At 54.0% G+C, this 27,747-nt stretch overlaps 8 protein-coding genes across 8 annotated transcripts; 3 read left to right on the forward strand and 5 right to left on the reverse strand.

The window, feature by feature from the left end:
• Positions 1–407: 407 nt before the first annotated feature.
• On the forward strand, positions 408–1,334 carry HER10_EVM0006435 (uncharacterized protein; the record flags this gene model as incomplete). The annotated part of the gene is made up of 2 exons (XM_035476019.1): positions 408–1,003; positions 1,064–1,334. The coding sequence occupies 2 exons, from the start codon at positions 408–410 to the stop codon at positions 1,332–1,334; spliced, it is 867 nt and encodes a 288-aa protein (XP_035331530.1).
• A 61-nt stretch (positions 1,335–1,395) lies between these two features.
• On the reverse strand, positions 1,396–3,327 carry HER10_EVM0009371 (uncharacterized protein; the record flags this gene model as incomplete). The annotated part of the gene is made up of 3 exons (XM_035478860.1): positions 1,396–2,015; positions 2,058–3,175; positions 3,242–3,327. The coding sequence occupies 3 exons, from the start codon at positions 3,325–3,327 to the stop codon at positions 1,396–1,398; spliced, it is 1,824 nt and encodes a 607-aa protein (XP_035331718.1).
• Positions 3,328–4,114: 787 nt separating this feature from the next.
• Positions 4,115–5,946, forward strand: HER10_EVM0013458 (uncharacterized protein; the record flags this gene model as incomplete). Its single annotated transcript, XM_035482814.1, has 3 exons — positions 4,115–4,304; positions 4,380–4,598; positions 4,649–5,946. 3 exons carry the CDS (start codon positions 4,115–4,117, stop codon positions 5,944–5,946), a joined length of 1,707 nt encoding a protein of 568 aa, XP_035331988.1.
• A 320-nt stretch (positions 5,947–6,266) lies between these two features.
• Positions 6,267–7,244, reverse strand: HER10_EVM0010078 (uncharacterized protein; the record flags this gene model as incomplete). The annotated part of the gene is made up of 1 exon (XM_035479548.1): positions 6,267–7,244. The coding sequence occupies one exon, from the start codon at positions 7,242–7,244 to the stop codon at positions 6,267–6,269; it is 978 nt and encodes a 325-aa protein (XP_035331764.1).
• A 923-nt stretch (positions 7,245–8,167) lies between these two features.
• On the reverse strand, positions 8,168–8,854 carry HER10_EVM0007708 (uncharacterized protein; the record flags this gene model as incomplete). The annotated part of the gene is made up of 1 exon (XM_035477254.1): positions 8,168–8,854. One exon carries the CDS (start codon positions 8,852–8,854, stop codon positions 8,168–8,170), a length of 687 nt encoding a protein of 228 aa, XP_035331613.1.
• Positions 8,855–10,175: 1,321 nt separating this feature from the next.
• HER10_EVM0006391 (H+ symporter) lies at positions 10,176–14,002 on the reverse strand. The gene is made up of 5 exons (XM_035475977.1): positions 12,587–14,002; positions 12,153–12,523; positions 12,050–12,099; positions 11,502–11,994; positions 10,176–11,442 (listed from the first exon to the last, which is right to left on the reverse strand). The coding sequence occupies exons 1-5, from the start codon at positions 12,762–12,764 to the stop codon at positions 10,348–10,350; spliced, it is 2,187 nt and encodes a 728-aa protein (XP_035331527.1). The 5' UTR covers positions 12,765–14,002; the 3' UTR covers positions 10,176–10,347.
• A 2,219-nt stretch (positions 14,003–16,221) lies between these two features.
• On the reverse strand, positions 16,222–18,357 carry HER10_EVM0001967 (homoserine O-acetyltransferase). Its single transcript, XM_035471699.1, has 3 exons — positions 18,117–18,357; positions 17,542–17,932; positions 16,222–17,488 (listed from the first exon to the last, which is right to left on the reverse strand). The coding sequence occupies exons 1-3, from the start codon at positions 18,157–18,159 to the stop codon at positions 16,417–16,419; spliced, it is 1,506 nt and encodes a 501-aa protein (XP_035331246.1). The 5' UTR covers positions 18,160–18,357; the 3' UTR covers positions 16,222–16,416.
• A 365-nt stretch (positions 18,358–18,722) lies between these two features.
• On the forward strand, positions 18,723–27,300 carry HER10_EVM0001120 (THO complex subunit 2). Its single transcript, XM_035482849.1, has 3 exons — positions 18,723–23,663; positions 23,715–23,794; positions 23,848–27,300. Exons 1-3 carry the CDS (start codon positions 19,104–19,106, stop codon positions 26,507–26,509), a joined length of 7,302 nt encoding a protein of 2,433 aa, XP_035331197.1. The 5' UTR covers positions 18,723–19,103; the 3' UTR covers positions 26,510–27,300.
• Positions 27,301–27,747: the final 447 nt, after the last annotated feature.

A 27,747-nucleotide genomic window follows, 5' to 3' on the forward strand; every position in this document is an offset into this window, starting at 1 on the left:
CTAGGTCTCACCATTCCCAGCACTTGATCAGACAGCAACCGGATGTTATTGATGTCTGTAAGGCATTGACATAAGCTTGTGCATGGGTAATCAGTCCGCGCCTCGGGGCCGGTGGGGCTGGCGACCGCGAGTCGTGGGCACACGCCGGCTCGAGACTTCCCCTAGCTTAGTGTGATTCTCAGGGCACCGAGGCAGTGGCACCGGATCACAACGCTTATTGGGAGGCAGTATCAAGCGTGAAATCGCTTCATATAGACAGGAGGCTATTTCGACTTACATGAGGCTTTTTTAGCAACTCAAACTTCATTGTTGGGGAAATTACCCAGTGCCGCCTTATTCACGGATTTACTTGAACCTCCATAACTTTAGCACGCAACACTTACGTGCCTACACACATCAAGGTCAATATGGCGTCGTGGGATCCATCAAAGAACAAGACGTATCAAATTCTCAAAGCTGCCGAGGAAGGCCAATATGGCGTAGTCGCGCCCATCGCCTACAACATCGAGAACATCCTCGCCTTCATCCGCGCCGCCGAAGCAAAGAAGAGTCCCCTAATCATCCAAGTATTCCCATGGGCCATCACCTTCTCATCAGGTCTTCTCGTCCATGCGGCAGCGCATGCGGCCCGCGCCGCCTCCGTACCTGTTGCCATTCACCTCGACCACGCACAGGATGAAGCCATGATCAGACACGCGGCGGACACGCTGCCGTTTGACAGTATTATGGTGGATATGAGTCACTACGAGATGGACGAGAACTTGGCCAAGACGAAGGAGCTAGTGGCGTATTGCCATGAGAGAGGTATCGCGACCGAGGCTGAGCCGGGACGTATTGAGGGCGGTGAGGACGGTATCGCGGATACGGCGGACCTTGAGGGGGCTTTGACGACAGAAGAGCAGGTGGAGGACTTCATCGCTACTGGCATCGACTTTTTGGCGCCGGCTTTTGGGAATGTGCATGGCGAGTATGGCGCCAGGGGACCCGTGTTAGAGTTTGACCGGTAAGAACCGCCCCCTTGGACACTCGGTCGGAGCCGTTGCTTATTCAATGTGTCACACAGGCTGCAAAAGATTCGCGAAAAGGTGGATGGAAGAGTCCGGGTCGTGCTTCACGGAACCAATGACTTCCCCGAGGACCTGATGCAGCGCTGCATCGCTGGTGGCGTGTCTAAGGTCAATGTGAACAAGCTTGTGCTTGACGACTACTTGGTTCATTTGAAAAAGAACGCCCCAAGCCAGAATCTGACGACGTTGATGGAAGAAGGGGTCAAGGAAGCCCAGAAGTTAACGGAGTGGCAGATGGACGTGTGTAAGTCTGCCGGTAAGGCATGAGATGTAGATAGTGCAAGTGAGTTCTGCCCTCAGGGGTATATAAACCATCAATAACAAAATTTCAACGCACTACGTCCGGACTTTGACTATCAGCATTTGCCCATGCCTTCCTCAGGTCATCCCGCCATGTCGCCATCGGCGTCCATCCGACTCTTTCTTCGCTTCTCTCAATCAGAGAGAGAATAGTATTTCTCTTTAGCGAGTCTTGTACACACAACCCCGCCCCGTACAGACACTGTGCTGAGAGTAATTGGCAGCCCTCATCTGTCGACTCCATTGCGACACCACAAATCGTATCTACGGCCTCTGAGAGCGATCGTTGCATCTTCATATACCCGTCAAACCCAGATGACACTGGCTTATGAAGAAGAACGAGTATCTTTGCGAATGAGTAAGCCTGGAGAGCAACTCCGAATTCGGGTGGGTGAATCCAAAGCGGCTTAAACACATCAGACGGACTTGCTGAAGTTGGGAGGGGCTTGAACTCAGTTCCCAGAAACGACTTCCATCGCTCCATCTCAGCTAGCATTTCGCTTCCGGCCCTTGCTCTATTCCCCGAAGCTGAAACTTCAGTCAAGGAGGAAGACTCCATCAGTCGCGAATAGGCGCAGTAGTTGACGGCTCGCGATAGCAGGTAAATAGCTCTGTCAGCTAGACCGTGCGGATCAAGCTCAGAGAAGTCTTTATCCGCGGCCCAGAAGCTGAGGCAACGTCTCTTCTCACGAAAAGCAGCCCAAATATCCTGGCGGAGCCAGGCCCACCAGACCGCTTGTCGCAGTCCGCCGGACGCCCCGTTGACGTCTTGAGATCGTTGGATCCAGAAGACGCCCTTCAAGTGTCGTTGCCAGTTGCCTCTGCCGTCTGATTCGTCCAGCATCTCGTACGCTGAGATGACAATGGCCGTGGCATTGAGCTCTTCTGAAGCAGTATAGCTGGTATACGTCAATGCCTCTTGTACATAGCGGAGGGTTTCGTAATAGTATCGAACCCATTCTCCACCGGAATCCTCCCCCGTGTCTCCATTGCTCACGTTGGAGTTCCGGTGGCCTCCTCCTTCCAGTTTTGAGAGGTGCTTAGCCGATAACGCCAAGATTGCATTCATGAGACCTGCATTTCTCAAAGCCAACCGGACTGCGTAGGTGGAGAAGAGCTTCTGCGGATCCAAGAAGTCCAACCAGCGAGCCGATCGTTCCGTAAAGTGACGAAAGAGTACAGCCTCCCGGTTGGACAGTAAGATGTCCCGATCCGCCTGCCAAGTCTTCCGCTCTGGATCTGATACCTCGTTAAGCCGGGACTCGAGATTGGTTGCATCGGGCGGGCCATGCAGGTCCGCCGCCCGCCTCTGCTCCTCATCCTCCGGGGCGGGGCTCGGCGCGAGAGAAAAGCCGCTGTCTGCCTGCGCCGCGTCGGTGGCGAGCAGACCGAGCCATCGCGTCGAGGCGAGATCGGTGGTCCAAAGCTCGGATGCGACGGTCTCGGGAGAGTAGCTGTACACGTCGCCGAACGTCACTCCCGCCGATACGCGCGGCTGGCTCACGTAGGGCGCATGGGCTGCGTCATACGTCCCGGGAGGCTGGGAGACGTGCTGCATCGACGTCTGCGACTCGAGGCTGATGGACCCTGTCGAGCCGATCGATTGTGGGAGCTCATCGACGCGGGAATGACTGCCATCGTCTCCGAGACGCGCGGTCGGGCGGTCGTTATGTGAAGCAGCTGGGCTTGCTCTTCTGCCCGCGTCCTGAGACAGACGGGGAAAGACGCAGTGACGAGACGAGATGCTGCACGGCCCACAGACCGGTTGCTGTTCGTCGCATTTTTTGTGTCGCTCACGACAAGTCAAGCTATGTGCAACAGGTCAGCAACCCGCGCGTCGAGGGTAATGCGACTGGGGGAGCGCTTGCACTGACCAGCCCGTTTTGGTGCGCAGACCACGGCCTCGAGGCTTTCTGACGCGCTTCTTGGGAGGCGCGGATGCAGCTCGTCTTCCATCCATGAGGTCATGGCAGGCCTATCGTCGTGTTTGCGGTTGTGTACGAATCTCGGTTCCTTGCATGAAAGGGCTGCGAGACGCGGTTCGAGCAGGGTTGAGTTAAGACTTGACGGTATGCGGGGGCTAGCGACCCATGGAACTGGAACCACTACTCGTGACCTAGTGGAAACTTGGAAAGAGTTACGAAGTGCGAGCTGTCACAGCTTTTTTTCCGAGTTGTGCGGAGCAGCGGAGCGTCGCCGACCCTTCGCACTCGGTTGTAAAGAAGTTGGACGTCGGGACTTGTCCGTGGAGTTTGATGAGCTGCATTGCCGAGCTGGGAACTTGAGCGTGATTTTTGTGCGGGGACTCGCGGGGGAAAACGAACCATTGCCATTTCCCCAACAAAGCGCCTGGGGGGCAGGGGTAAGTGGGCTAGGTAGCGTACTCCGTATTAGTTCCAGTCTTGTTTGCCTACGGGTGCGCGTCTCGGGGGCCTAGACTGACTCGCTTGGAGCTCTTCTCGTTCACGAAGCTTCGGAACCTGAGAAGAGCTGAGTGAAACTAGTGTTGTAGAGAGTCATCAGACATCGAGATGCCCATGTGGCTCGAGGCGCGTCAAGTTGGTATTCTGAGTACGAGAATGAGGTTCTATGTGTGGTTGCACTTGAAGATGAAGAGGTTGCAATGGAGGGGAACTTGCAGTTATGGTTAATACGGAAGACGTTACCCGTGCCATATATCCGGATTCCTCTCCATGGCAATGGCTTCCAGGTGACATCTGAACATCATCGGTCCAGACACATTCGATATGGCGACGAAACATTACTTTCCCGACACGGCTGCGAATACGCTCGTTCCGAGAGCTCTGCGTGCTCTTGTATTGGCGAACCCTCATCTCACTCTCAGTGAGGCAGAACGTGTCGTTGCAAACTCTCACAATGACCGATCGACCGTAAGCATCATTGGCGGTGGCGGCTCAGGCCATGAGCCGGCATGGAGTGGATTCGTCGGCGAAGGTCTCCTTTCAGCAGTTGCCTGCGGCGACATCTTCGCCTCGCCAAGTACAAAACAAGTTCTTGAGGCGATGAGACTGGCGCCTTCTGATGCTGGGACCATCCTTCTCATCACCAACTACACTGGTGATAGGCTTCACTTCGGGCTCGCTGCGGAGAGGGCAAAAGCCTCTGGCTTGTCTGAAAAAGTCGTTGTTCTGCCTGCTACGGACGATGTTTCCATCGGCAGGAGCAAAAGTAGCAGAGTGGGAAGAAGAGGAATGCCAGGTCATATTTTCAGTAAAGTCTCAATTACCTTGCCATCTGCTGCTCTTACTAATTATGTTCAGCTATGAAGATTCTCGGTGCGGCAGCGGCTGAGAAGTATCGCTTTGATCAATGTGTAGAGATCGGCAGGGCTGTTAACGACCAGACTGTCTCGATAGGCTCAGCTCTGGATCACTGCCACGTCCCAGGACGGCAATATCACTCTGTCGCAGAAGATGTCTGCGTTGTCGGCGCTGGCATCCACAATGAGCCAGGCCAACAGCTCATTACCCCCTTTCCGTCAGTAAATGATCTTATCGACAGGATGTTGAAGCTGTTATGCGACCAGAATGATGCAGAAAGAGCATTCGTGTCTTTCGAGAAAGGGGATGAAATTACGCTTCTCATCAACAACTACGGCGGACTCTCAGTCTTAGAGCTGGGCGCGCTCACCGATGAAGTACAGACTCAGCTTGCGTCGACCTGGTCGATTACCCCCGTACGAACACAAGTTGGCACCTTCGAGACGTCTCTCAACGCACCTGGATTCTCTATCTCACTCTGCAACATCTCGGCCGCAGCACGGCAGTTAAAGTCAACGGCTGCAGAGCTGCTTCAGCTTCTCGATCGTCCCACGAGTGCAGTTTATTGGCCGAATACTGTTCGACCAGTAATAGGCGAGGTGAAAGCGAATGGTCTGACGACAGATAAAGCTAGTGCTACGAACAGTCATGAACAGAAGTCAGATCTCAGCAAAGTTGACCCAAAACTGTTGGAAAATGCCATCAGATCAGCTTGCGAACGGGCAATCGCCGCCGAGCCGAACTTGACCAAATGGGACATGGTGATGGGCGACGGCGATTGTGGTGAAGCGGTCAAAGGCCTGTGCGAGTCCCTGCTGCGTAATCTCGACAATGGATCAGCGGCCAGCGGTTCCGTCTTCGCCTTTCTGGAATCGACGGTCGAAGCTGTCGACGACATGGGAGGAACCCTCGGGGCCATTCTCGGAATCCTTCTTTCCGCCTTCACCTCATCCCTTCGATCCGAAGCGCAAGCAAATCCCGCATCCACGAGATCATTCTCACCGATGCTGTATGCCTCGTCTCTAGCTTCAGCGGTGGAGTCTCTCAAGTCTCATACTCCGGCACGGGAGGGTGACCGCACCGTCATGGATGTGCTGATTCCGTTCTCGGATGCCTTTGTCAAGTCAGGAGACTTTGGTGCTGCTGTCAAGGTCGCTGCTGAAAAGGCAGAGGCCACCCGATACTTGAAGGCAAGATTTGGCAGGGCAACATATGTGGGAGACGCGGCGGGACAAGAGCTGCCCGACCCCGGCGCTTGGGCGTTGTATGAGTTCCTGTTGGGAATGACAGAAGCTTAGACTTTGGAGACTTTGTGAATAAGTTGAAATGACGTTTTTAGATTAATCTTGATCAGAAGACTTGAAATAAACCCTAACTCTTTTACATTCTCCGATGAATAGGTTCGAGATGGACCGGGAAATTTACATATGGACTAAAGTCGGATGTACTGACACCTTCAGCAGTTGGTGGGGTATTTCCAACGTGACAGTCTGCCCGCCCTAGTCCGGTCATCAGGATCTTTCCAATCAAAAATAGCGACTTGGGTAAAAACCACTCAATGTAAGCCTAATCTAGCCTCTTCCGAAAAGTTGTTCCAGTGAGCTACTTGAAAGTTGCGCTACCAAATGTTGGGCGGAGGACATTTCACGACTTCGACCAGGAGCTCAGTCGTGTCTGCCAACTCTTTGATACACTGAAGCTGACTGGTCAACTCTTCTGAGTTCTCGTCAGACTCCTTTGACTCATTTGTGAAACCATAGGCTATCCTCCTGGTGCCTCCCGTTTCATCCTCGCCCTTTTCACCACGAAACGAAGCAATCTTATCGAGCAGTCTGAGCCTCGTCCTCTTCAGAATTTCGCGGCTCGATTGGATCAAGATGAAGAGTCTGGTTTCTTCGTCCTGTATCCCAGCTAGACTCTCCATCGGATGACGCTCTCCACAACAGAGGACACCGTTGTCATCCCCACCATAGTAGCCAGCCAGATCAACTAGATGGCGTCGGGCCGCGAATATTGCTCTCTCGTAATTCCATTCACCAAGCCATTCCATCTGAGCTTCGTCCCAAAGGCGTATGGCTTCGGCTTTGTCTTTTAGAACTTGGGAGGGCTGGTTCATGCTGTCTTTCTTGAAAACGGGCCTCTTCTTACAGGCCGAGAAGACTGAGCCGCTTTGGTAAGAGTACGCGAAGTCTACCAAGTCGTTCTGGACATCCGGTTTGGCTGCCACGAGAATATCGGTGCTCTGATACGTGGATTTTGTTTCGTCATACTCTATGGTATCTGATAACTCGCCAACGTTGGCGTGCTTGACCATGCGGCGAGGCAATTCTCCCTTCATATTCGACCTAGGCTCCAAAATATTGGGCTTGTCGGTGGCCCAGCCACCAGCAAAGACTCTCTTCCAGAAGTTGTCGCGGATGGCACCATCAATCTCTGGCATCGGTCTGAAACCTCCAATGGTTAGCTTGAAATTCGGTCGTCCGGGGTCGTTGTATAGTAGCATCCAAGCAATGAGGTTGTCGAAAATCCTCTTTCCGGCATCGTCGAGTTGGTGGGCTCCAGAGATAACGAACTGAGGTGGTTCCGGGGAAGCCATGATGAAATCAAGAGGTGTTGTGATGAGAAGTAGCAGGTGGTGTTCCTCTCAGCAAAAGAAAACTGGATGTCAAAGTCCAAGACTCAAAATCCGTTGGTGGAAGACTCCTACTGATGTCGGACGTGTGATGTTGATGTTGAGTTGCAAAGCAGTTGCATTTGACTAGTAAATTTGGAAGTTTTTAAGTTGAAGAGCAAGAAATTTGAATGAATTCTCCTCAGTGAATTTATATGGTTAGATATGGGAAGAGGAGAATGAAATGAGAGCCTTACTGTGTGAAAGCCTGCGTGAATCAAGGAATCCCTGGGTGAACAGTGGTGCCCATTATTCAATCTATCAAACAAAGGCCATGCTCGCTTACGATACGCCATCTCGGCGAGTTCAACTCAGAGAACCAATACTGAAAGAACAAGAAGACAGATGATCTATATATAAAGTAAATGGTGCATCGTGAAAGCGCCTTGTCGAGCCTATGCCCCTTGCGCAATCAGTCCTAGCGCCTACTAGGCGTGTTTCTTTGATGTGATCTAAAGTTGGAAGCCAGGAAGGCAGGTTTGCTGATTTTTCATATGGAAAGGAAGTAACAGCAGACTCGATGCAACAAAACTTGAAACTTAACAGCGAGGTCTAAAAAGATTTCAAGGAGCAAATTGTCGAACGCCCCTTCCATATCAATTCATCATGTTAGACCTGTATGTAAAAAGAGCTCCCTTCAAATGAAGCCATCTTACGGTTAACATCACTAGATAGGCAGTTGCAGTAGAAATACCAAGGACAATACCTTCGTGTACGTGTAATTAGCCATGCTGGCGAAATCGAGAATTCATGCTACGCTTTTACGACCATCCCTTTCCATGTGCCCCAAAAAAGCAAACCCAACCTCCGTTCATAGTCCAGGTATCATTGAGTCTTTTCATCTCCCTTCAATCACCCCTCAAAAGCTGCTCGTGGACCAAGAAGTTCTTTCGAAGCTCCTCCTTCTCCAACCAGTGCTCCTCGACCAGCCGGACCTGCTTCAGCTCACTCGTATCCTCCGTGTTGGTGACCCTGAGCTGCAGAGCCAAGTTGAGGAGACGAAGGCGACCCCAGTAGACGACCTTGTCCCAGTTCCAGCCGCCGACGCGCTCCTTCTCGTTGGTGTCGTAGTGCATTCCAACCTCGACCGAGGCCTCCTCGAGAGTGAGGTCGCCTTCAATGTCAATCGAGGCGTTGGAGAGCTCGGAGCCCCGGTGGCCCTGCTGGTCAACCCAGAAGAAGCTGGCGTCGACGTCCTCCCAGCGATCGCCGACCTTCATGCTGACCTTCAAAAGAACAGACTGGCCAGCGCGGCGGTAGCCCGGGACGCTGCCGTTCTTGGGCACATCTTGGTTGAGGGTGCCGATGGTGAGGGAGGCCTCGTCGTTGGTGCGCTTGGGGAGCTGGCCCGGGGCCTTGTTCTCCTTGTTGGTCGTCCAGCCCTTGGCAAAGACACGGTTCCAGAATTCACGGCGGACGTTGTCGAGAGTTTCGGGGTCGACGGGGTAGTTGCGCGGGATGAGTGCCTGCAGGAGGTCGTCGCACATGCGCTGCTGTGAGGCCGAGAGCTGGCCTAGGCCTGCGATAGCAATCATGGCGCCTTGCAATTCCAGTTCACTGTAGTACTGCATGGTTAGCTTTGTATTAGTCTGAGTGCTTTAATGCGGATTTGATGCTAGTTGGGAGGGGTTGTACCGGAAAGACAACTGCGATTTAGGGAGTGTGTGTTTGTCGAGATGCTTTGTTGTGGTGGTGAAAGCGTGAGGGTGAAATATTTCGCAAAGTGTATGGAAGACTTCAGGCAAAGGAGGGAAAAAAAGCTGAAAAGTGTTTGCAGATGGAAGATTCTCCTTGTGCTGTGAGGGATGAAAATTGGGAAAAAGTAGGGCAGGTTGTTATGTGGTTGCTGGGACTGTTGACAAAGTCGGACGCGTCTGAGATGCTCTGGGAATTCACCTTCACTTCGAACGCAGCAAACCACTCCTGTTTTATGGACCCACTGGAGAAACTAGACACTCACAAAACAATTCAATTGTCCTGGTGACCATACACTTGCAACTCAGTCCACACAAAAGGGGTAGTTCATCCACGAGACAACATGGAAGAAGCTCCTTGTTGCGATGTATCAACGATGACTTTGACACTTGTAATATGCCTCGATCTATCTGAAAGGACTTTAGGGATGTTCTAGACAAGAAAGGGGAAGCTAGTGGCGGGTTCATGCTCAAGCCTGGTCTTCAATCTCCTAACGACTGGATTGTCTTCCATGGAACATGGCGATCAACACGATGTCAAGGAATCTGAGCATAAATTCCATCGAATCCCGACTAAGGCGTCGGCTATTCATTGTTTTATAGCTCAATATGCCTTTGTCGAACTGCTAGTTACCCAGGTCTACTTCGTGGACTGGCTGTTTTGCTCAGACTGTGACATCCCCGTGAAAAGCCATACTGGTTTACGTTGATTGACTGAAATGGATACCTCGATCCCAAAATGAAGTAAACGATTACTACAGCTCTTTATACCCAATGAGGTCAAATCAGCGGAAGATGTGTTGTGACTTAAGATATTCCACAACACATAAGATGAAATTATGTTCCACATAAGGACATGATTCACTGCTACAGTCGGTCCATGACTCCATCCTTGATCGCGGATCAATTCTCGAGGCTTCGAGTAAAGTGGTCAAACCTCATTACAGACAAATACTGAACCAAGAAATCTAGACAGATATTACCACCATCAAGTTGCTCATTGCGACGGCGAACGCCTGAACTATTTCGCGCTGTGTATCTCAACTGACTTTGACCTCCCTCAAATGGGTCTAGTGAAGGCATCCCTGATACATCATGGCCTGATTGTGAAAGCGATTGAATATTGAAAAGATCAACAGTTAAGTCATAATGCTTGCGGAGCGAAACTTGAATCACCGCGTGGGCGGTCTTGATGCTATAATCATACACTATCTACGGTAGCCAGACAGATCCATATCCAGCGAAAGGTCGTCATCATGAAAATCCCCTCATTCCCCATCCGGGAGGGTCAACCCAAAAAACCGTACGCCCGCTAATTGCCTTTTAAATTCTCATCACGCGCGGGAATCCCGCCTCAGGAGGCTACCCACGTCGTGTAACTTGACGTTCTCCATCGGCTGCGCCCCGCGATCCACCCGGCCCCACCCGGCGCCCCATGTCGGGAAAACGCCGGGAGCCGCGGGATCGGCAGGCATCTGCTCGTCAGCGGCGCCCATATTCCTCCCAGTGTATGCGGAAGATACACCGCTGTTTCGTATGCTCATCGCGTACTCGTCCGTACTTCCACCAATGCTGCTGCCGCTGCCGCCGCCGCCCCTTTCTCTCCGCCTTTTGCGCCAGAACCGGGTCTGACTCCTTCTCCTGCGCTCTTCCTCTGCGAGGAGGTCGGGCGACGTCATGATACCGACACGTGCTGCTTTGACGGTGCTTGTACGTGGGTAGTGGAACCCTGCGGGGTGTCCACCGCCGAAGGGATTCCACTTCGATTGCGGGCGTGGGTAATGCGATATGCTGCCATTGCGGCCGCGGTTGTAGGATGTTGGTGTCTCGCCGGCAAGTTCTTCGAGAGTCATACCCTTAGTCTCCGGAATGAGTAATGACGACAGCATACCGAGAAACATGAATAGTGCAAACAGCTCCAGGAGACGGTCGAGCCAGGGCGCACAGTGATCGCCGTGGCAGTCGCCAGGGACGTCTTTGGCGAGCAGAGGGATGCTGATAACCTGTGCTAGGATAGCACCGACTTTGCCCATCGCTGCAGATATTCCATGTCCAGTGGAACGGTAGCGGGTCGGGAAACATTCGCCAGGAACGATAAATGTGGTAGTGTTGGGGCCAAAGTTGAAGAAGAATTGGCCAGTGATGTACAAAGTCAGAAAGACGGCATCGGTCAACTGGTGGAGCAGGAAGCCGAGCACGCAGAAAATAACGGTGAGCATGAAGAAGCCCATGATCTGGATGGGTTTACGGCCAAGGGTGTCGATGGTGAAGACGGAAACCCAATAGCCTGGGATCGCACCAGCGCACGCCAGTATGATCAGTCCTACGGCTTGGTTGTGTAGTCTCTTGTAAAAATTGGCTCCGTCAGCATAACCAATGGTTTGCAGCACTACGGTGCTATTCAGCCCGAGACCATAAAATGCCAGGTCCTGTTCCGTACATTAGTATGCCTAGACCAAGTGATTTCTCCGAGTGTTATGCAACTCACCAGGAAGAACCAGGAAAAGGCAGTGCCCAAAAGCATTTTAAAATGCTTCCATTGCGTGAAGTATGCCCAGGCATCAGGCCAGGATGCTGCCGGAGTGTTGTAGCCGGGACCGGTCTCCTTCTTCATCTTGAATTGTAAATCCGTATCGTAGTCACCCTTTGACTTGCTCGCCATGTACGCTCGAATATCCGCATCGGCCTTCTCGACGTCTTGCTCCACGTCAAAGGTGTACCGCGGCGTCTCTGGAATCGTGATTCGGTAGTACAATGCTATGCAGGCGGGCACCGCACCCATGCCGACGATGATGCGCCATGAGCGGTCGGCAGCAAGCTGGCATCGTGCATGGCAGTCGCCGAGAGTGTGAACGTCGAGGTAGGAGTCCTTGAAGGCTTCGGCAGTGACTAAAGCCACGACGGCCGCACCGAGCTGACCCATGCCTTGCATCGAGAATACAGCCGCAATCATGGCTCCTCGCCATCGGGTTGGCGCAAACCTGTGGACCGCGTCAATCCCAATTCTTGAAGTTAATGACCTAAGACCCAACTCACTCTGATGTAATGACTGAACTGAGCGGATAATCACCTCCAATGCCGACGCCCTTGATGTCGTTAGCAGTGGCACAGAAACAACAACAACATACAAGGCACTTACCATGATAACCCTCCAGAAAATCATCAGCCCAGTGAAGCTAACCGATTGACTCGGAGAGACCAGGGCGGCGCTTAACGTCGCCAAGATGATGATTCCAAGTTCCACACCATACATCCTTCTTCTGCCAAAAACGTCGGCCAACCAGCCAAACACAATTTGGCCAACAATGATTCCAGCACTGGTTGAAGCCTTGAGAGCCGAGTTCACCGGACCCGGCAGTTCGCCGTTGTTGCCGCCATAGCCATGCGCACTCGATTCAGGAGGCCCTTGCCAAAACACTACGCCGAGGAGAGTAGTGATGAGGTTGATGGCAAAGATGTCGTATGAGTCGAGGAAGAAACCAACGCCCGCAACCAGAATAGCCCTTACATCTGCGGTTCAATGTCAGTCTTGGCTGAGAAGCGCAAAGCGCAAAAGGTTCGGTGCAGACTAACGGTACAAGCCAAAAGGAACCTTGTCAATTTCGCTCAGTGCCAATCGTCTCCTTAATGAGGGGTCTGTAATATGAGAGTAGTCGTTTGCAAAGTTGTGAAAGGCCTTGTTGCCTCCATTCGTCCGCCGATGAATCCGTTCCGTGGACGGGGTCATCGGCGGCGGTAACATTTCGTCCATCTTGAGAAAGTAGCGTTGTTGAAAGCAAGAGTTTGATGGAAAAGTCGTCGCAATGGCAATGTTGCCCGGTCTATGTCGCCGTCGTCCGCCCAGATGCCATTGTGGAGAGCCTTAGTCCGTGTGCTGGGCAGCTCTCGATAACCCCCAATTCCTTTCTCCAATCCACAACTTCGGGTCCTCCGTCGTCGAGGCGTATGTCGTCGCTTAGGTGCGTAGCTGGCGTGTCTCTGAGCCGGGAATCTCTGATGTTCGAGTATCGAGAGTCAACGCGATCGTGGCTGACATTTGTTGGATAACCACAGGCTCGGCTAAGGGTTGGGTAACTCGATCTCAAATGCGCGGGGCGTGAAGGGTGTAGGAGAGTTTAAAGGGAAACGCCCGAGGGCCACAGACATGCATACCACACATATAGTCCGCCTGATCCGTTCTTACAAGACCTCTGCAATTGGGCGAGGGGCTGGAGTTGGGTGACAGGGGCTTGGCAGGGCATACAAATGGCAGGGGGATGCTAGTCAAAAGGGGGGAGGGCCCGCGACGTGGCCGATTGGATGAGTGGAAGGGATGGGCATGGACGTAAAGAATGTCCATGTATATTGTTAGTAATTCCTTCCTCTGACCTCACAGTACGCAGTAGCGTGTTAAGAATAGCTGTTTGAATACAGAGTTGGAGAGTTTGCAAAGACGCAAGAGCGAATTGGTCGGATGCTGGGGAAAGCAAAGTTGGGGGCGGAATGGATGGAACGATTGTAATGTTAAACAAGGTGATGGTTCGCATCTGTCACCGTGTCACGTCCTGTTTGTCAAACCGATCCCGGATCCGGTTGCAGCCAACATCGTCTAAGGAAAGGGAGCCCTAAAGCTAATCGTCCCGGAGCCAGAGAGAGTGTGTGGGTGTGTATTGTATCCGTACGGATACTGGGAATTAGGGACAAGATAGAGTGTGATTGGGTGGCCGGGCAGAAGAAAGTTTGTCTGCGTTTTAAGCCAAGGGCAAGAGTCTGACCCCGAAGAACAATGTCTCAACTCACGGCGCTAACAAGAAACATCGAATGAAGCAGGACTGGGGAAACATACTTTTGTCTCTGTCAGAATAGGCGACGAGATGAACAAAAGCAGTCGAGACCAGGGCCGTATCATTCATGGTTGCAATAAGGCACCTCGTGAGCCTGTAAAAGGGGGAAGCCGGTTGCCAATGGTCAGGCAGCAGACGACGGATGCAAGTTGCAGGCTGCGATGCGATGCCACGTGCTGTCGATAGCCGTCCGGTACGGATTTCTGCCTCGGTGGGGCACCGGTGGAGAACGTTGAAGAATGAACAGGCCCCCAGCCGTTGGTAGACTTGCACATCATTTTGCTAGTTGCCTTTTGGTCTGTATTCTGGTCTGGGCCCTCCTTGCTGGAGTGGTAAAGCTTTTGCATATGCGGACGCGGCTGGCGATGAAGACGGAAAAGGTGAGGCAGCAAAAGCTTACCAGGATATTTTTGGGAAACAGCGATGAATTGAATTGGGACGAAGGACAGAGCGAGCAATATGACGGACTGTAAGGTATCCATAAGGAAGGTAAGGAAAGTTGGCTCCAAACGTCAGACGGGCGCTCTTGCCAGGGTCACTAAACGATGCATTATCAGGTCATTTCTAGGCAACCTGGGAAGGCAGGTGCAGCCCAGCGTATCCACTTCCATTTCCTTCTCCACCGTTTAACAGCTTTAGTCTGGTGCCTTCCAAGTTCTGAATGAGCGTCTGACTCTTTCCGCATGCATTGGGCGACGCTGGACACGACGGATCTGGCAGGGAAGACGCTCTTCATGCGAGTGGCTCTTTCCTTAGCCATGTTCCCAAGAATCAACGTCGCCCCCACCGCGATCCTTCCAGGTTCCCAGACTTCGACTCGGGAGAGCAGGGGTGCTCCTTCTAGAAGGACGCTGGAACGCCGACCACACGGAACTCTTTTGACGCAGTCACCCAAACGGCACCTTCAATGTCCCATTCCTTTTTGTGCATCTCTTCCGCACAGGAATTCCCGACGTCGCATCAAACACGTTGAAAACACGTCCAGTCTCTTTCGGTCCAGATCAACGAACCAAACGCTACTCCCCGTCTCTCCATTGACCACCTCTCACCTGACTGGCACACCGAGGCTCGAAATGCGGGCAGACGCCTACCTGACCTTAAGTACGCGTACGGAGTACAGAAACGGCCGATAGGATAATACGTACTGACATGGCCTCTTGCCAATTTCCTCCCCTAATAATTCCCTCTCTCACCGGTAGTCCGTACGCCTCACTCACGACACTTGATTACTTGATAGCCCCCCACGGCCTCCAGATCTGCCAGTGCACTCGCTTGGCTCACTGGGCAGGGGATGAGGCAGGGATTCCCCGAGCCAATACCAGGGATTCCCTATCGCACGTGTACCCCGCGACACCGAAGCGACTCTTCTGTAGAGTCTTCTGTCCACGTCCAACGTCCTCAGAAGTTGAGAGAGTCTCGAAGAACAAGGGGGGAGAAGGCTGCATTTCATCACCGCCGAGCGGCCAACGCGTCTTTCGGCGATATGCCGGTCAGCCTTTGGACGAAGCTGCCGCACCGCACCGTACACACTCACCTGATTTCTACTGTCCCCTGAAATGCCGCTTATCCGGACTACGGTCTATCCGTCTTTACAGCAGTATTAATGGCACACCACCCTCACCACCAGACAAGCTCATCATCTCTTGTTATGGCGATAGAGTTTGGTTTCAGTACCTTTACTCTTCCCTTACGGCCGGCTAAACTATGTAGTATGGACGAGTCATCTATTGTGGTACGTCTCTTCAATAGCCGTTCAACCTCCTTGCTCCGCCATTCGTCCTTTGCAAGCCCTCCGTACGCCACAAATAGGAACTCCTGCTTAGCTTTCAGGCTACCTAGAGTTTACTGCTGCACTCCCGTTCATGAGAACTGCTCCGGCGACGTTCGGGAGGGGGGAGCGGCAATGATTGGGATTTGAGGTTCCCTGGGAAGCAAGGTTGCGAAATCTTCCGCGAGCCTCCCCGAGAACGAGATAGGAATATCTCTCGTGCGCCCGGTCGGCAGCCCGCTTAAGGAGTTTAAAATGCCAAGCTGCGGAACCGCATCCCATTAAGAATGGGTTGTGGCTCATTCAGAGAAAGGAGCCATATAGCTCATAAGACCTCACGCCCGGCTCGCTCGAGGAGGAGGAGATGAAAGCTCTGGACAGGACGAGGTTGCCAGTGAGACGCTTCGACATCGATGAGCTCAATGTTATGCTTTGAGGTCGTCCGTGAGAATGATGTTTCCGGTCCATCTGCAGGGACCCAAGTCCCAAAATCAAATCCAAGCTCTGTATATGGCCAAGTAGAGCCGAGTGACATTAGGTAATGCGGCATTATCGTCTGCATGAGGTTCATTACACTCATGTTCCACTCCGTAGTCCAGATTCCACAATCACGTCAGAGGCACGATTGCAAGACACTGCATGATCCAAACCCAAAATTCTTCCCATCTATTTCCTTGATCGCTGAGTTGTTGAAAAAGACTCCAGACCTGTTGAAACAAAAATAACCCATGAAGAGAGATGATGAGAGTCTGCCCGTTTGGCCCTCTCTACCTATATTGCACACCCATTTTTTACTCCCCCCCCCCCTTTCGTTACCAGGCGGTAATATCCTCCACCTCGGCCTCGCCAAATGTGCTGCTCTTAGTCAGCTGTCCAACACCGACCTCCTCCACCTCCTCGCCTTGCTTCTCCATGATATCCGGTAGCGTCTGCTTGAGGAAATCCAGCACGTAGCGGTTCACCTGCTCAAACTGGAGCAAGAAGGCGTCGTGGCCCTCGGGGCTGTCGATGCGCTCGAGGCGGGCGTTCTTAACGTGCTCGGCGATCTCTTCCTGCTCGGCAAAGGTGAAGAGGCCGTCGGACTCGATGCCGAGGACGAGGGTGGGCTGCTCGATGAGGGCGAGGGCCTCGGCGATGGTGGGCGCGCGGTCGCGGGAGACGTCGTGAGTGTCGAGCTTGCGGGTCATGGCGATGTAGCAGTTGCTGTCGAAGCGCTTGACGAACTTTTGGCCTTGGTAGCGGAGGTAGGATTGCGCGGAGAAGTAGGTTGATGTCGGGAGCTTGTCGCCTCCGGTTAGGCTGTCCGTTGTCGTTGCTGTCGTCGTTTGGGGTCCGTGGAATTGGGGATCCAGAGACTCGGGAACCGCTGCCTCCGCTGCGCCGTTGACGGGCGTTGTACCCTCCGCCGTGCTGCTGCCGCCTTGGCTGTTCTGCCTCGAGAGGCCAACGCGCTTGACGTTGTGCCCGTCGTTGTGGATGTGGAAGTGCGCCTCGGACGGCGTGCTGGGTCTGGGCCGCTCGCGGATGATTTGCCGCCTCGACGGGTCCGGGATGTTGCGTCCAAAGCGGGACTCGAAGGAGTTGCGGCTGCGGTAGGTCAGGAGGGCCGACATGCGGGCGGCGCCGAGACCCGTGGAGGGCGGGTCGTCAAAGGGGTAGTAGCCGTCGTCGTACTTTGGGTCGGCGTAGATGCTTTGGCGCTGAGCCTCGCCCCAGCTGATGCCCCAGGCGCTGTGTCTGCTCGAGGTCGCGATGGGGACGACGCAGCGGATGTAGTCCTTGCCGAGGTAGGCCCACTCCAGGACGAACATGCCGCCTAGTGAGCCGCCGATGACTGCGGCGATTTGCTTGACGCCGAGGTCGTCCAAGAGTAGCTTGTGAAGACTATGAACGTATGAGCCTTGAGCAACGGGACATGGCGATGGGGCGTGACTTACTTGACATCGTCACGGATTGTGGTCAAGGGGAACTCGGGTCCATAGATGCCCTTCTCGGGATCTCCATCCTTGGCCGTGACAGGACTCGCCGTGCCGTACGGGCTTCCCATGGCGTTCATGCATACGATGAAGAACCGCGATGTGTCAAAGGCTCTGCCAGGTCCCCCGAGAAGAGGACCCCACCAATCGCTGACGTCTGCGCTGCCGGTCAAGGCGTGGCAGATGACCATGGCATTATCGCCATTGGGCGAGAGCTTGCCTCTGGTCGTGTAGGCGACGGGAACATTTTGAAGAGTGACCCCCGATTCGAGGGTGAATTCAGGGATGATGGCGAACTGTTGCTCCGGAATCAGGGTAGCAAACGGGTTCTCAGGCTGCGTTTGGGTTCTTTCTTGCGGGTATTCAGCAACCGGTCTCATTACTTGATAAGAGGAACATTCTCATGACATTTTGAGGTGGGATTACAGAGCAATAGAACAAGAAGTGAGCCACTTAGCTCGTACTGAAGAGACATATGATGCGGTTAAGACGAATTGAGAGGTGAAATGACACTCCCAGGCTAAGGATAAACTGACCGTACTTCGGCTGAGCGCCGTTCTGTAAATTTTGTGCGGCCATCCCGATCTCGGAATGAACGAGGGGCAGCGTTTGGGATGCAAACTGGGGTCGGGATGTCTTCAATTGAAGATACAAACAGGCCTTGAATAAGGTAGAACAAGGGTAATGTTACTGGGAGTAAAGCCCCTCCGCGATGGCGAGATATGCGAGATATATGAAGAATCTGGGGATTCCACTTGCTCGATGTGACTGTATGACTGGTCAACGTTCAATGAGGGCAGCCAAAGATTTGCGCCGAAAATGGCGTAATGACTGGCAGCTTTGCCGGTATCTTAATCGCAGCCGTTATTTCCATGGCGAATCATTGGCCGCAGGGGATCGATGAGTCAGCCGAGATCCGGTCAATTGGGAGTCAGCCAGCTGGCAGGTCTCCAGGGCCGGTACGCTATAATCACCCCCGTACATTCACGCGTAGCCAATCCAAACCCCTCAGTTGGTGAATACCCCATAAAAGAAAAGCTACCCAGGTACTTAGTACCTTCCTCCGGTACCTTCCACCTCACAGCCTTCCTCCGTGAGGCTGCTACCCGTTTTCAGTGAAGTGGATCTCAAGCTCGCTCGACTCTGGAGTTGCAACTGCGTCTTCACGCGAGAAATCGTTCATCGTCACCTTTCTGTCGCCAACCCCGAAAATCTCCAACTTTGGAGCGCGACTTTTTCCCGCAATCGCAGCAGCTCTATTTCTTTTCGTCGAAGCGATTGCTTGACCCAACCGATTGTACTAGCTATTTCAACTTTCCTTTGTGCACGGCATTCGCTGAACAAGCTACACGCGACAAGCTTCTGAATCCTTTCAACCGCAAGGCATCTCTCCCTTCCATCTTCAAACGCGCGCGCAAATTAATCGTCTGCATTTTTACTGACTCTGGCGACATACAGACTGGCTTCATCGAGACAGTGCGATACCCAAATGATACCTTGAAGAAACCCGCGACGAGAGCACGATGCCTCCTAAACGCAAGGCTCGTGGTGGCCCTGCGGGCGAAGGCGGCAGACCCTCACCCCATCGACCCGGAGACATGCCGCTGGGCCAGCGCGAACGAGACTTTTCAGAGGGCGGAGGCAGAGGCGGCCGCGGTGGCAGAAACACTAGAAGAAACGATCGCCGAGATTCCGCCCAGGGACAATCGTCACAGCCTGGTACCCAGTCGGCAAGCGCTTCCCGCGTCACGTCCCCGACTGTTCCTCGCCCACCCTCTACCCCGTCGCAGCCGCAACATCCTGCACCGATTGCAACAGGACCGCCTCCGGCACCAATTTCGCATCCGCCTTCCCCTGTACCGACAAGCTACTGCTATGAGCATCTCACCGACGAGGCGATTACCTCATGGGAAACCGGCAGCAGGCAAAAGCTAGTCACCCATGGAGTCGACTCACGGTCGGATGTGGACATCGAGGAGCTGGCCGCCATCTATCAAGAGTTTATTCATGCCGTTATTGAGGGGCGGCTGTCACCTGTTGACGCTGGCGCTTGCATGAAAGAGATCCTCGGCTCGGAATCGCAAGAAATGATTAAGGAGTCTTTCTCGTTCGAGCCTCACACTCTCTTTCTCGATACTTTGTCCATAATCTTCGACAATGATCGTGACCTATTCAGACCTCAGCTGCGCGACTTCATTCAAGCCACAGGTGTCTCATCGGAGCTTGTGCGCCAAACTCTAGATGCTCAGCTTCTTCAAGATTTGGGCATGATCCGCGAGACCTTCGTTAAGCTTGGTATCAGGCGTGCGACAAATCTCCTATACCGACAAGCAAATTACAACCTGCTCCGCGAGGAGAGCGAAGGTTACTCCAAGCTCATGACTGAGCTCTTCACAACTAGTAGCTCGGAGCCGCCGTCTGCCGAAACGGCCCATGCAGCTTTTGAGCGTCTCAAGGGCCTTATTGGAACTTTCGATCTCGATGTTGGAAGAGTCCTCGACGTTACGCTCGACGTTTTTGCCGCAGTCCTCATCAAGCAGTTCCGCTTCTTCATCAAGCTTCTCAGAGTCAGCTCTTGGTGGCCGAGCAATCAGAACCCTGCTTCGTCAACATACGCAGGTGGTCTACCTCCCTGGGCTCTGCCCGACTCGTCGCACTGGATGACTAGCCAAGAAGTCGAACTTGAGAGTGTCGAGATGAGGCGCCAACGCGATATCGAGTTCTGGGACCGCGCTCGTGAGGTTCACCTCGATGCATTCTTCCAGCTTGGAGGAAGACAAGTCACAGGCGACCACCTCAAGTTGCTTGAAGGATCAGAGTCTGCATCCGAGGCCGAAGTCAATGCTGCATCGGCATGGATGAAGCTGACAAAGACTCTCCCGCCTCAGGGAAACCGAACCGCTGCCCAGCTGCTTGGCTTCAAGCTACGATTCTACGCCTCCGATGCCAGAGATCCCGATGATGTCCTGCCAGCTAATCTGCTTTACCTTGTCGCACTTCTCGTCAAGGTTGGTTTCATGTCACTGGTCGATATCTACCCACATCTCTGGCCTCTTGATGAGGAGATGGAAGCCATGAGAGAAAAGAAGATGAAGGAGCTAGACGAAAAGGAGAGGCAGAGCCGACCTGGCGCCGCACAAAATGCCCTACTTATGGCGGGTGCCTTGCCTGACGACAGCGCACCGCCCCCCACGACTCGTACTCGAGCCGTTGCAGGAAAAGCAGATGCGGAGTCCAAGACAGACGCTGCCGCAGACGAAAAAGAAAAGCTGCCAGAGCCCATGGAGCAGAAGGCCGCATTGCTCATCTGCCTTTTGACCATTGGCGCCATTCCTGAATCCCTTTTCATTCTTGGCCGCTTCCCTTGGCTACCCGAAGCCTATCCTGAAGTTCTTGAACGGATTCATCGCATCCTCAACTACAGTGTGGAGAAGGTCTACCAAGAAAGTCGGCCGACTCCCGCCCGCTCGGTTGAGCCCAGCTCGAAACCGATTGCCGACATTGATCAGAGCGGTGTACCCAAGGGTTCCGTCAAGCTTTCCACCTTACCAGCCAAGAAGTCCATGAGATGGCCATTTCCCGACGGATTCGACGGCAGAGATCAGCATTACAGATTTTACTGGGACGAATGGGCAGACAACGTCCCAGTGTGCCAGACTGTCGAAGACATCTTCACATTGTGCGACACGTTCCTGAATCTTTCCGGCGTGAGCATCGGCAAAGACCCTGCGTTACTGGCCAAGTTTGTCAGCATTGGAGCGAAGAGCTTGGCGGAGGACCGCTCCCAACACAACATGGACCGGTGGCAAGACCTCTTGCGGCGCATTCTGGTTCCTGCTCTCAGCATGACCAACGCCAATGCGGCTATTGTCAACTCCGTCTGGGACCTGCTCAAGCTGTACCCTGTCACAACCCGATACTCCATCTACGCCGAGTGGTTTGAAGGCCAGATTTCCCGATTGCCGGCAATGAAGGCAGCCTTCACTCGCACTCGCGTGGAGACCAGAGGTGTGATGAAGCGCATTTCTCTCACGAACCTCAGCGAGATGGCCAAGTCGCTAGCCAAGACCAGCTATTCGTCGCCAGGCATTGTGTTCAAGGAGGCTCTGGGCCAGATCGAGGCCTACGCAAATCTCATCGAAGCCTTTGTTGAGTGCGCCAAGTACTTCACTGATCTGGCCTACGATGTCCTGATCTGGTCTCTCGTGAGCTCCATGGGCGGAAAGCGAAGCCGTACTCAGGAATCTTCCATCCTGCTGACTAGCAAATGGCTTCAAGCTCTTTCCAAGTTCGCCGGCAAAGTCTTCAAGCGGTACTCCATTCTAGACTCGACACCTATTCTCCAGTACGTGAACGATCAACTCTTCCAGGGCAATTCGACCGACTTGATTATTCTCAAAGAGCTCGTGTCATCAATGGGAGGTGTTGTACAAGTTCTTGACTTTACCGACGATCAAATTTTGGCCATGTCTGGAGGAGAGGTGCTGCGACGCCAGACACTGCTCAGTCTCCAGGACAAGCGGTTTGAGTCGACTCGCAGCGCCAAGCGCCTCATGCAGTCTCTCGTCGACTCAAAACTTGCTGGACGCCTGCTTATCAACGTTGCTCAATACCGACAAGCTGCCATTTATAAGCTCCCCGACGATGAGGCGCACATCAAGTACATCGGCTCGGTCATCGATGACAGCCATCAGATTTTGGTTCAGTATCTCGATCTTCTACGAACCAACCTCGAGCCTCACGAGTTTGAGGCCTTGGTGCCTGCAATCACCATTCTCATGGACGAGTTTGGACTTGACGCAAGCCTGGCGTTCCTCATCGGTCGTGAGGGTGTCGCTTACAACATGTTCACCAAAAAGCAAGACTCCACAATCAACATCGACTCCGACGGAGACTTGTCAATGGCTCAAGACGCAACCGAAGCAAAGGAAGCCACCGAGGAGTCATCTGAGGCGGAGGAGAAGAAGCCGACGCCGGCAGAGGTCCGGGAGAAGGCAAAGAAGGACGCCGGACGCCAGATCCACGAGGCGCTCGATCCCATCGTCACATCAATGAAGTCCATAACTCCAGGTACCTCATGGACCAAGCTCAGCCCGGAGTTCTATGTCCTCTTCTGGGCTCTACAGCTCGGTGACATCGAGGTCCCAGCTGCCAGCTACAACAACGCTCACAAGCGACTCTCGAACCTCAAGAAAGAGCTCGACAGAGATCGCTCTGACATGAGTCGCAGCGGTATCAACAAGAAGGAAGCCAAGAAGGCTGAGCTGCTCAAGATCAGCAACGAACTGCCGAAGGAAGCGGATCTCCAGATGAAGCGAGCGCGAGTCGTCCGAGATTACATGACGGATCACATGGAAACCTGGTTCACGGGTTCAGCGGAGAAGTTGAATGGTCTGTCTGATGCGATCCTCGAGCAATGCTTACTTCCCCGGCTGGTGCTCTCCGCTAGCGACGCTGAGTACTGCTATGTGTTTATCAAGAAGCTCCACATGCTCGGCGCACCCAAATTCCGTCTGAAGGCATTGTATGATCGGCTTTTCAGCGTCAACAGGCTGCGGGCCATGATCTTCACTTGCACAGTCCGCGAGGCAGAGCACCTGGGCAGGTTCCTCAACTGCATCCTCAAAGACTTGGCTAGGTGGCATCGCGACACCAACGCTTACGACAGAGAAGCGGTGGGCAAGCGCAGCTTCTTCCTCGGTTTCGCTACCGAGTTCGATGACAAGGGACAGCCATCATCTTATTATGATCATGCGCAATTCCGCGACATCTTGTACGGCTGGCACAGCAAGCTCAACTTGGCATTGAAGTCGTGCCTCGCCGGTATGGAATGGATGCACATCCGTAACGCCATGACAATTCTCAAGGCGGTTCTCGATCACTTCCCAGCAATCACCTTCATGGGCACACAGTTTACCGATCAACTCAAGACAATCACAGATCGTGAGGCAGCTTCGAAGACTGCGTCTGCTGGTGAGGAGGGACACCGCGTGGACCTGTCAGTCGCGGCGCAGGGTGCTTTGTCGGAATTGCAGAGGAGAAAAGACAAATGGATTATACCCGCCGGCTTCCGCCCGAACATGGTAAGGCAACAAGACAAACGGAGATTCAGGATATTACTAACCCATGTGCAGAATGGCGGAAAGGCCAAGGACGAGTCGACATCAACCAGTTTGCGCCCGACCGCGACTGAATTCCACCCTCGATCAGCCAGGTAGGTTTGCCTAGAGGACGCATTCCAGGGGCTAAACTAATATTCGTTCGTAGGACCGCGGCAGAGCAGGAAGACGGCGAAGTCAAGGACGGCGAGGTCAAAGACAGCAAAGATGCTGGATCCCGATCAGCAGCACCCTCGGCGCCAGCTACACATACTCAAAAGGATCCCAACTTGCCTCCCAAGCCCTCGGCCTCCCAGCCGGACACAGCAAAGGGAGGCTTCCCGCGTGGCGACATCGGGTCCACCACTTCAAGCAAGCCGCCAACACCAAAGCCGGCGAATGCAACGCCCTTGCCGAACAATCTGAACCACCGGGATGTGCCTAGATCGACTCCTACACCCACGGGACCAGACAGAAGTGCGCACAACCTGCCCAAGCGACCAGACGTCCCTATCCCTGGCCATTTCGGTCGTACTCATTTCACTCCTGACGCTTTGCCAGACCGGGTCCGAGAACCGAGAGATGCACGAGAGCCTCGCGGTCCCAGGGATACAAGAGAGCCTCGAGATACCAGAGATCACAGGGACCCACGCGAGCCCTCAAGAGAACCCAGATTCGCCGAGCCATCACGACCCGACCGCAGTCGAGACTTTTCTGGACAAGACAGGAGAGGACCAGATGCTCCCCCTAGAGAACCCGGTCGCCTTTCCGAGAAAGATTGGCCCTCGAGACCAGACTCGCTGCCCCCTCGTCGCGATCACGGGCCCCATGAGCGGGAAGGTCGTCCCTCCCGAGATAGAGTGCCTCCAACAAACGGACGTGTGTCTGAATCTGGAAGACTGTCTAGAGAACCTGCCGTCGCCACCCCGCCATCTCAACCTACGCAGAAGCCAGCGGAGGATCCTCCTGTCAACCCTGCTCGCCTGGCCTTGATCCAAGGAGACCACCCTGGTAGGTCTAACCGCTCAGACCGCCCGCCTCGATCATCAGAGACAGACCGGCGAAGCGGCCGGGGACCGCGCAATCAGGAGACTCAAAGCCACGAGCAGCGGACCCCTGACCAGCGTGCTCCGGAGCCTGACCGTGCTGAATTGATCAACCCTGAACGTGCTGCCCTGATCGGTGAGCCACGAACCGAAGCACCAGCCAGGCCGACAAGGGATGAGCCCAGAGACCGAAATTCTCAACGAGGTCATTCGCCGCGGAGAAGCGGGCGATTCAATCCAGAGGCACCAGCAGAGCCTGTAAGGGATGACAGACATGGCCGCTCCCATCACTCGGATCATCGATCCTCTGGAAGAGACACGCATGCGGAGTCCCCTGCCTATAACCCCAGAACAGAACGGATAGGCGACAGAGACGGTGACCGTTCTGGCCAAGACAAGGGCAGAGACGCATTCCTGGGTCCCGGCCGAAACTCTGAACCTGACCACAGCCGCACTACTCACCAGGACCAAAATTACGGCCGTCTGAACCCAATCCAGTCGGTAGTTGCCCCGAACGAGGTTCCACTGGGACCCCGTGGTCGTGGCCGAGCGGCTGCCCGAGGTGGATCCGCGGGCACCCCGAACTCACGATCTGATGGTCGCTTCCCGAATGCAGACAGCCCGGCGGCGCCTGAAGAACGGCATCCACCCACAGGTCCGGCTTCAGGCAGAGGACGACGTAATCAGTACGAGTCTAATCCGCCCGTCAACTCTCCGTCTGCCATGACGCCGACCCCAGCAGCACACCCCGATCGCGCACGTGCTATCAACTCGGGCCCGGCAGGCTCACCAACTCCAGCCTCGGGAGGACCTACCTTGGCTCCTGGTATTCACCCTGATCGACTGGCACAGATTGCGCCACCACCGCCTCCGCCTCCTGGACAGCTACCTAGTCACGGTCACTCTCGGCCGCCACTGCCCCCTATCAACACACCAGACCGCCCGTCAGGAGGCCAAAGTAACAACAACCGAACACCGACAGGCAATTTCCCAGCTCCTACCGACGGCGTACCATCAGGACCGTCATCGAATGATCGAGGTCGCAGCGGCGGCAGTCGCAGACAGCTTGCGGGTATCAATAGCACTTTGCAGCAAGCACAGGCCAACATGCCTGAATCCAACAGAGGCACAAGTATCCGCGGGCGTGGGGTTGCCAGAGGTAGTATCGCTGGCTCTGATGCTCAAGTTCTGACAGGTGCATCACCGGTATCCACGCCAGTCCAAGAACGTCCGAACCCTGTGGGACAAGAAAGGGCTCAGACAAACGGCGAGGATCATTCACAAACCGAACATGATCGCAGCCGTCGCGAGCATCGTTCAGAGCGTGGGCGGCACTCAAGGCGCAGCAGTCGCGAACGAGAACGCAGTCCTGGTCGCGAAAGGGAGGGCAAGGAGCCCCGTGAGCACAGGGAGAGAAGGTCCGGGGCTCAAAATCAGTCATCCACTGGTCGAGAAGAACGTGAATCCCGGCGTTCTGGTCGAGAGCCGTCCGGCAACGTTAGGGAGTCGCATGCGAACCCTACTCACGGCAGTAGCCGGGAGAACACAGGAAGCAGTCGCGAAACTCGCCATCGGACCGATCGCGGAGATGGCGGACGTGGAGATGCAGCGACGGGGCCAAGGAACGAAGAATGGGCTGGAAACCCGCGGGGTGCGCCCAGAGGTGGACCTCGCGAGGGAGGTCTAAGACCGAACGAAGACCGACGCGAAGATCGGGGCCGAAAGCGTCGTAGCGAAGACGCAGCAGGCTTTCCCAACGACCGAGAAAAGAGGCAGAGACGCTAGGAGCGGGAACTGATCTTCTGAGGAATAAAGGCGAGCGAAGTCAACATCAGGGGATGAGCGACGAGAGCAAGTTATGTTGTTCGGAAAATGCCATTGGTCTACAAACGACAATTCGCATAGAATGGACAAGAGAAGAACCGCATCCCCCGACGAAAGATGAAACATTCATTATCACTATTTTACAATTGGTTCTATTATTTACAAGTATTACTGCATTGGAGGGTTCCGGTTGCACGACCGCAAGTGGTCCAAAGGAAGGGAGACCAAAGTCAATATCAAATACACACACACAAAACAATCCACTCTGTATCAAAATCGAACACAACATCGTTCAGAAGAAAAGGAACACCGTCGACGTTGTACCAAGGCGAGACACCGGATGGCTGGCTACGCCAGTCTCGGTCGGATGAGCCTGCCGCGGTGGCACTTTAGACATGACGCGGCACACGGCCAGCATACATGAAGCGTACATTATGATTATGCCTTCGACTCCGAAGCATCTGCTTTTCTATGATACCCCTCAAACGTCTCTTTCCTATATGCTTCACGGCCCCCCAAGTAGACGAAAGGGGGGCGACGGCAAAACTCGTGAATATCCCAGCGCGAACATGTACGCGCTGGGCGAAGTGTACATCAGCCTTTTTGAGGCATCGGTAACAAAAGCAGGGGACATGAGAGAGGTTCTTGGGAATGGAAGGGGAAACATTTCATGGCTGTATGGGTTGTAATATCAGAGCGAGTAGTAGCGTCTTTCAGGTCCATTGGCGGCGTTCAGGATGGTAACAGGAGGGCTTTAGCATCTTCATGGACTCGGTCAGGCTGGGCTCAAGTTGAGCGCAGATCGGAGGCACAAGACCTTTGGTAGACTCGCCCCAATTTTGATCATCTCAATCGGAAAAAACTCAACTTGCAATTTTGACTGGTACTGCCATGGGCTACCGTTAGAGACCAATGTGATTCAGTTGTATTGTGATTGCGGTTGAGGGAGGCGTGGGTCTCTGCCGCCTCCATTCCTTCTGCACTTTGAGAAACTGGAGACTTGCCGTCGGACTATGCACATATTTCAAATAGCGCTTCCTACAAGGGACCGCGCTGGTTCGTGTCAATCAAGGCTCCAAAAGAAAGGCGCAGCTTGTTCAGTCCAGATATCAGACTGTCGATCACCCCACAGTCTGTGGGAGGGCTGACCGGGGCGCGTGGGCGCCGAGATGTATCCGTATGGAGTAGTACAATACGGA

The sequence above is a fragment of the Colletotrichum scovillei genome, assembly GCF_011075155.1.
Source record: "Colletotrichum scovillei strain TJNH1 chromosome Unknown Contig00007, whole genome shotgun sequence".
Lineage (NCBI taxonomy): Eukaryota > Fungi > Ascomycota > Sordariomycetes > Glomerellales > Glomerellaceae > Colletotrichum > Colletotrichum scovillei.

Coding starts and splice junctions, on each gene's coding strand:
- HER10_EVM0006391 (XM_035475977.1), bottom strand. CDS start 12,764: ATGGACGAAATGTTACCGCCGCCGATGACCCCGTCCACGGAACGGATT. Junction 12,524..12,586: donor GGTTCCTTTTGGCTTGTACC/GTTAGTCTGCAC, acceptor ATTGAACCGCAG/ATGTAAGGGCTATTCTGGTT. Junction 12,100..12,152: donor TTTTCTGGAGGGTTATCATG/GTAAGTGCCTTG, acceptor AACGACATCAAG/GGCGTCGGCATTGGAGGTGA.
- HER10_EVM0001120 (XM_035482849.1), top strand. CDS start 19,104: ATGCCTCCTAAACGCAAGGCTCGTGGTGGCCCTGCGGGCGAAGGCGGC. Junction 23,664..23,714: donor CCGGCTTCCGCCCGAACATG/GTAAGGCAACAA, acceptor ACCCATGTGCAG/AATGGCGGAAAGGCCAAGGA. Junction 23,795..23,847: donor TTCCACCCTCGATCAGCCAG/GTAGGTTTGCCT, acceptor ATTCGTTCGTAG/GACCGCGGCAGAGCAGGAAG.
- HER10_EVM0001967 (XM_035471699.1), bottom strand. CDS start 18,159: ATGGCCGCACAAAATTTACAGAACGGCGCTCAGCCGAAGTACG. Junction 17,933..18,116: donor CGGCGCTCAGCCGAAGTACG/GTCAGTTTATCC, acceptor AATACCCGCAAG/AAAGAACCCAAACGCAGCCT. Junction 17,489..17,541: donor ACAATCCGTGACGATGTCAA/GTAAGTCACGCC, acceptor ATACGTTCATAG/TCTTCACAAGCTACTCTTGG.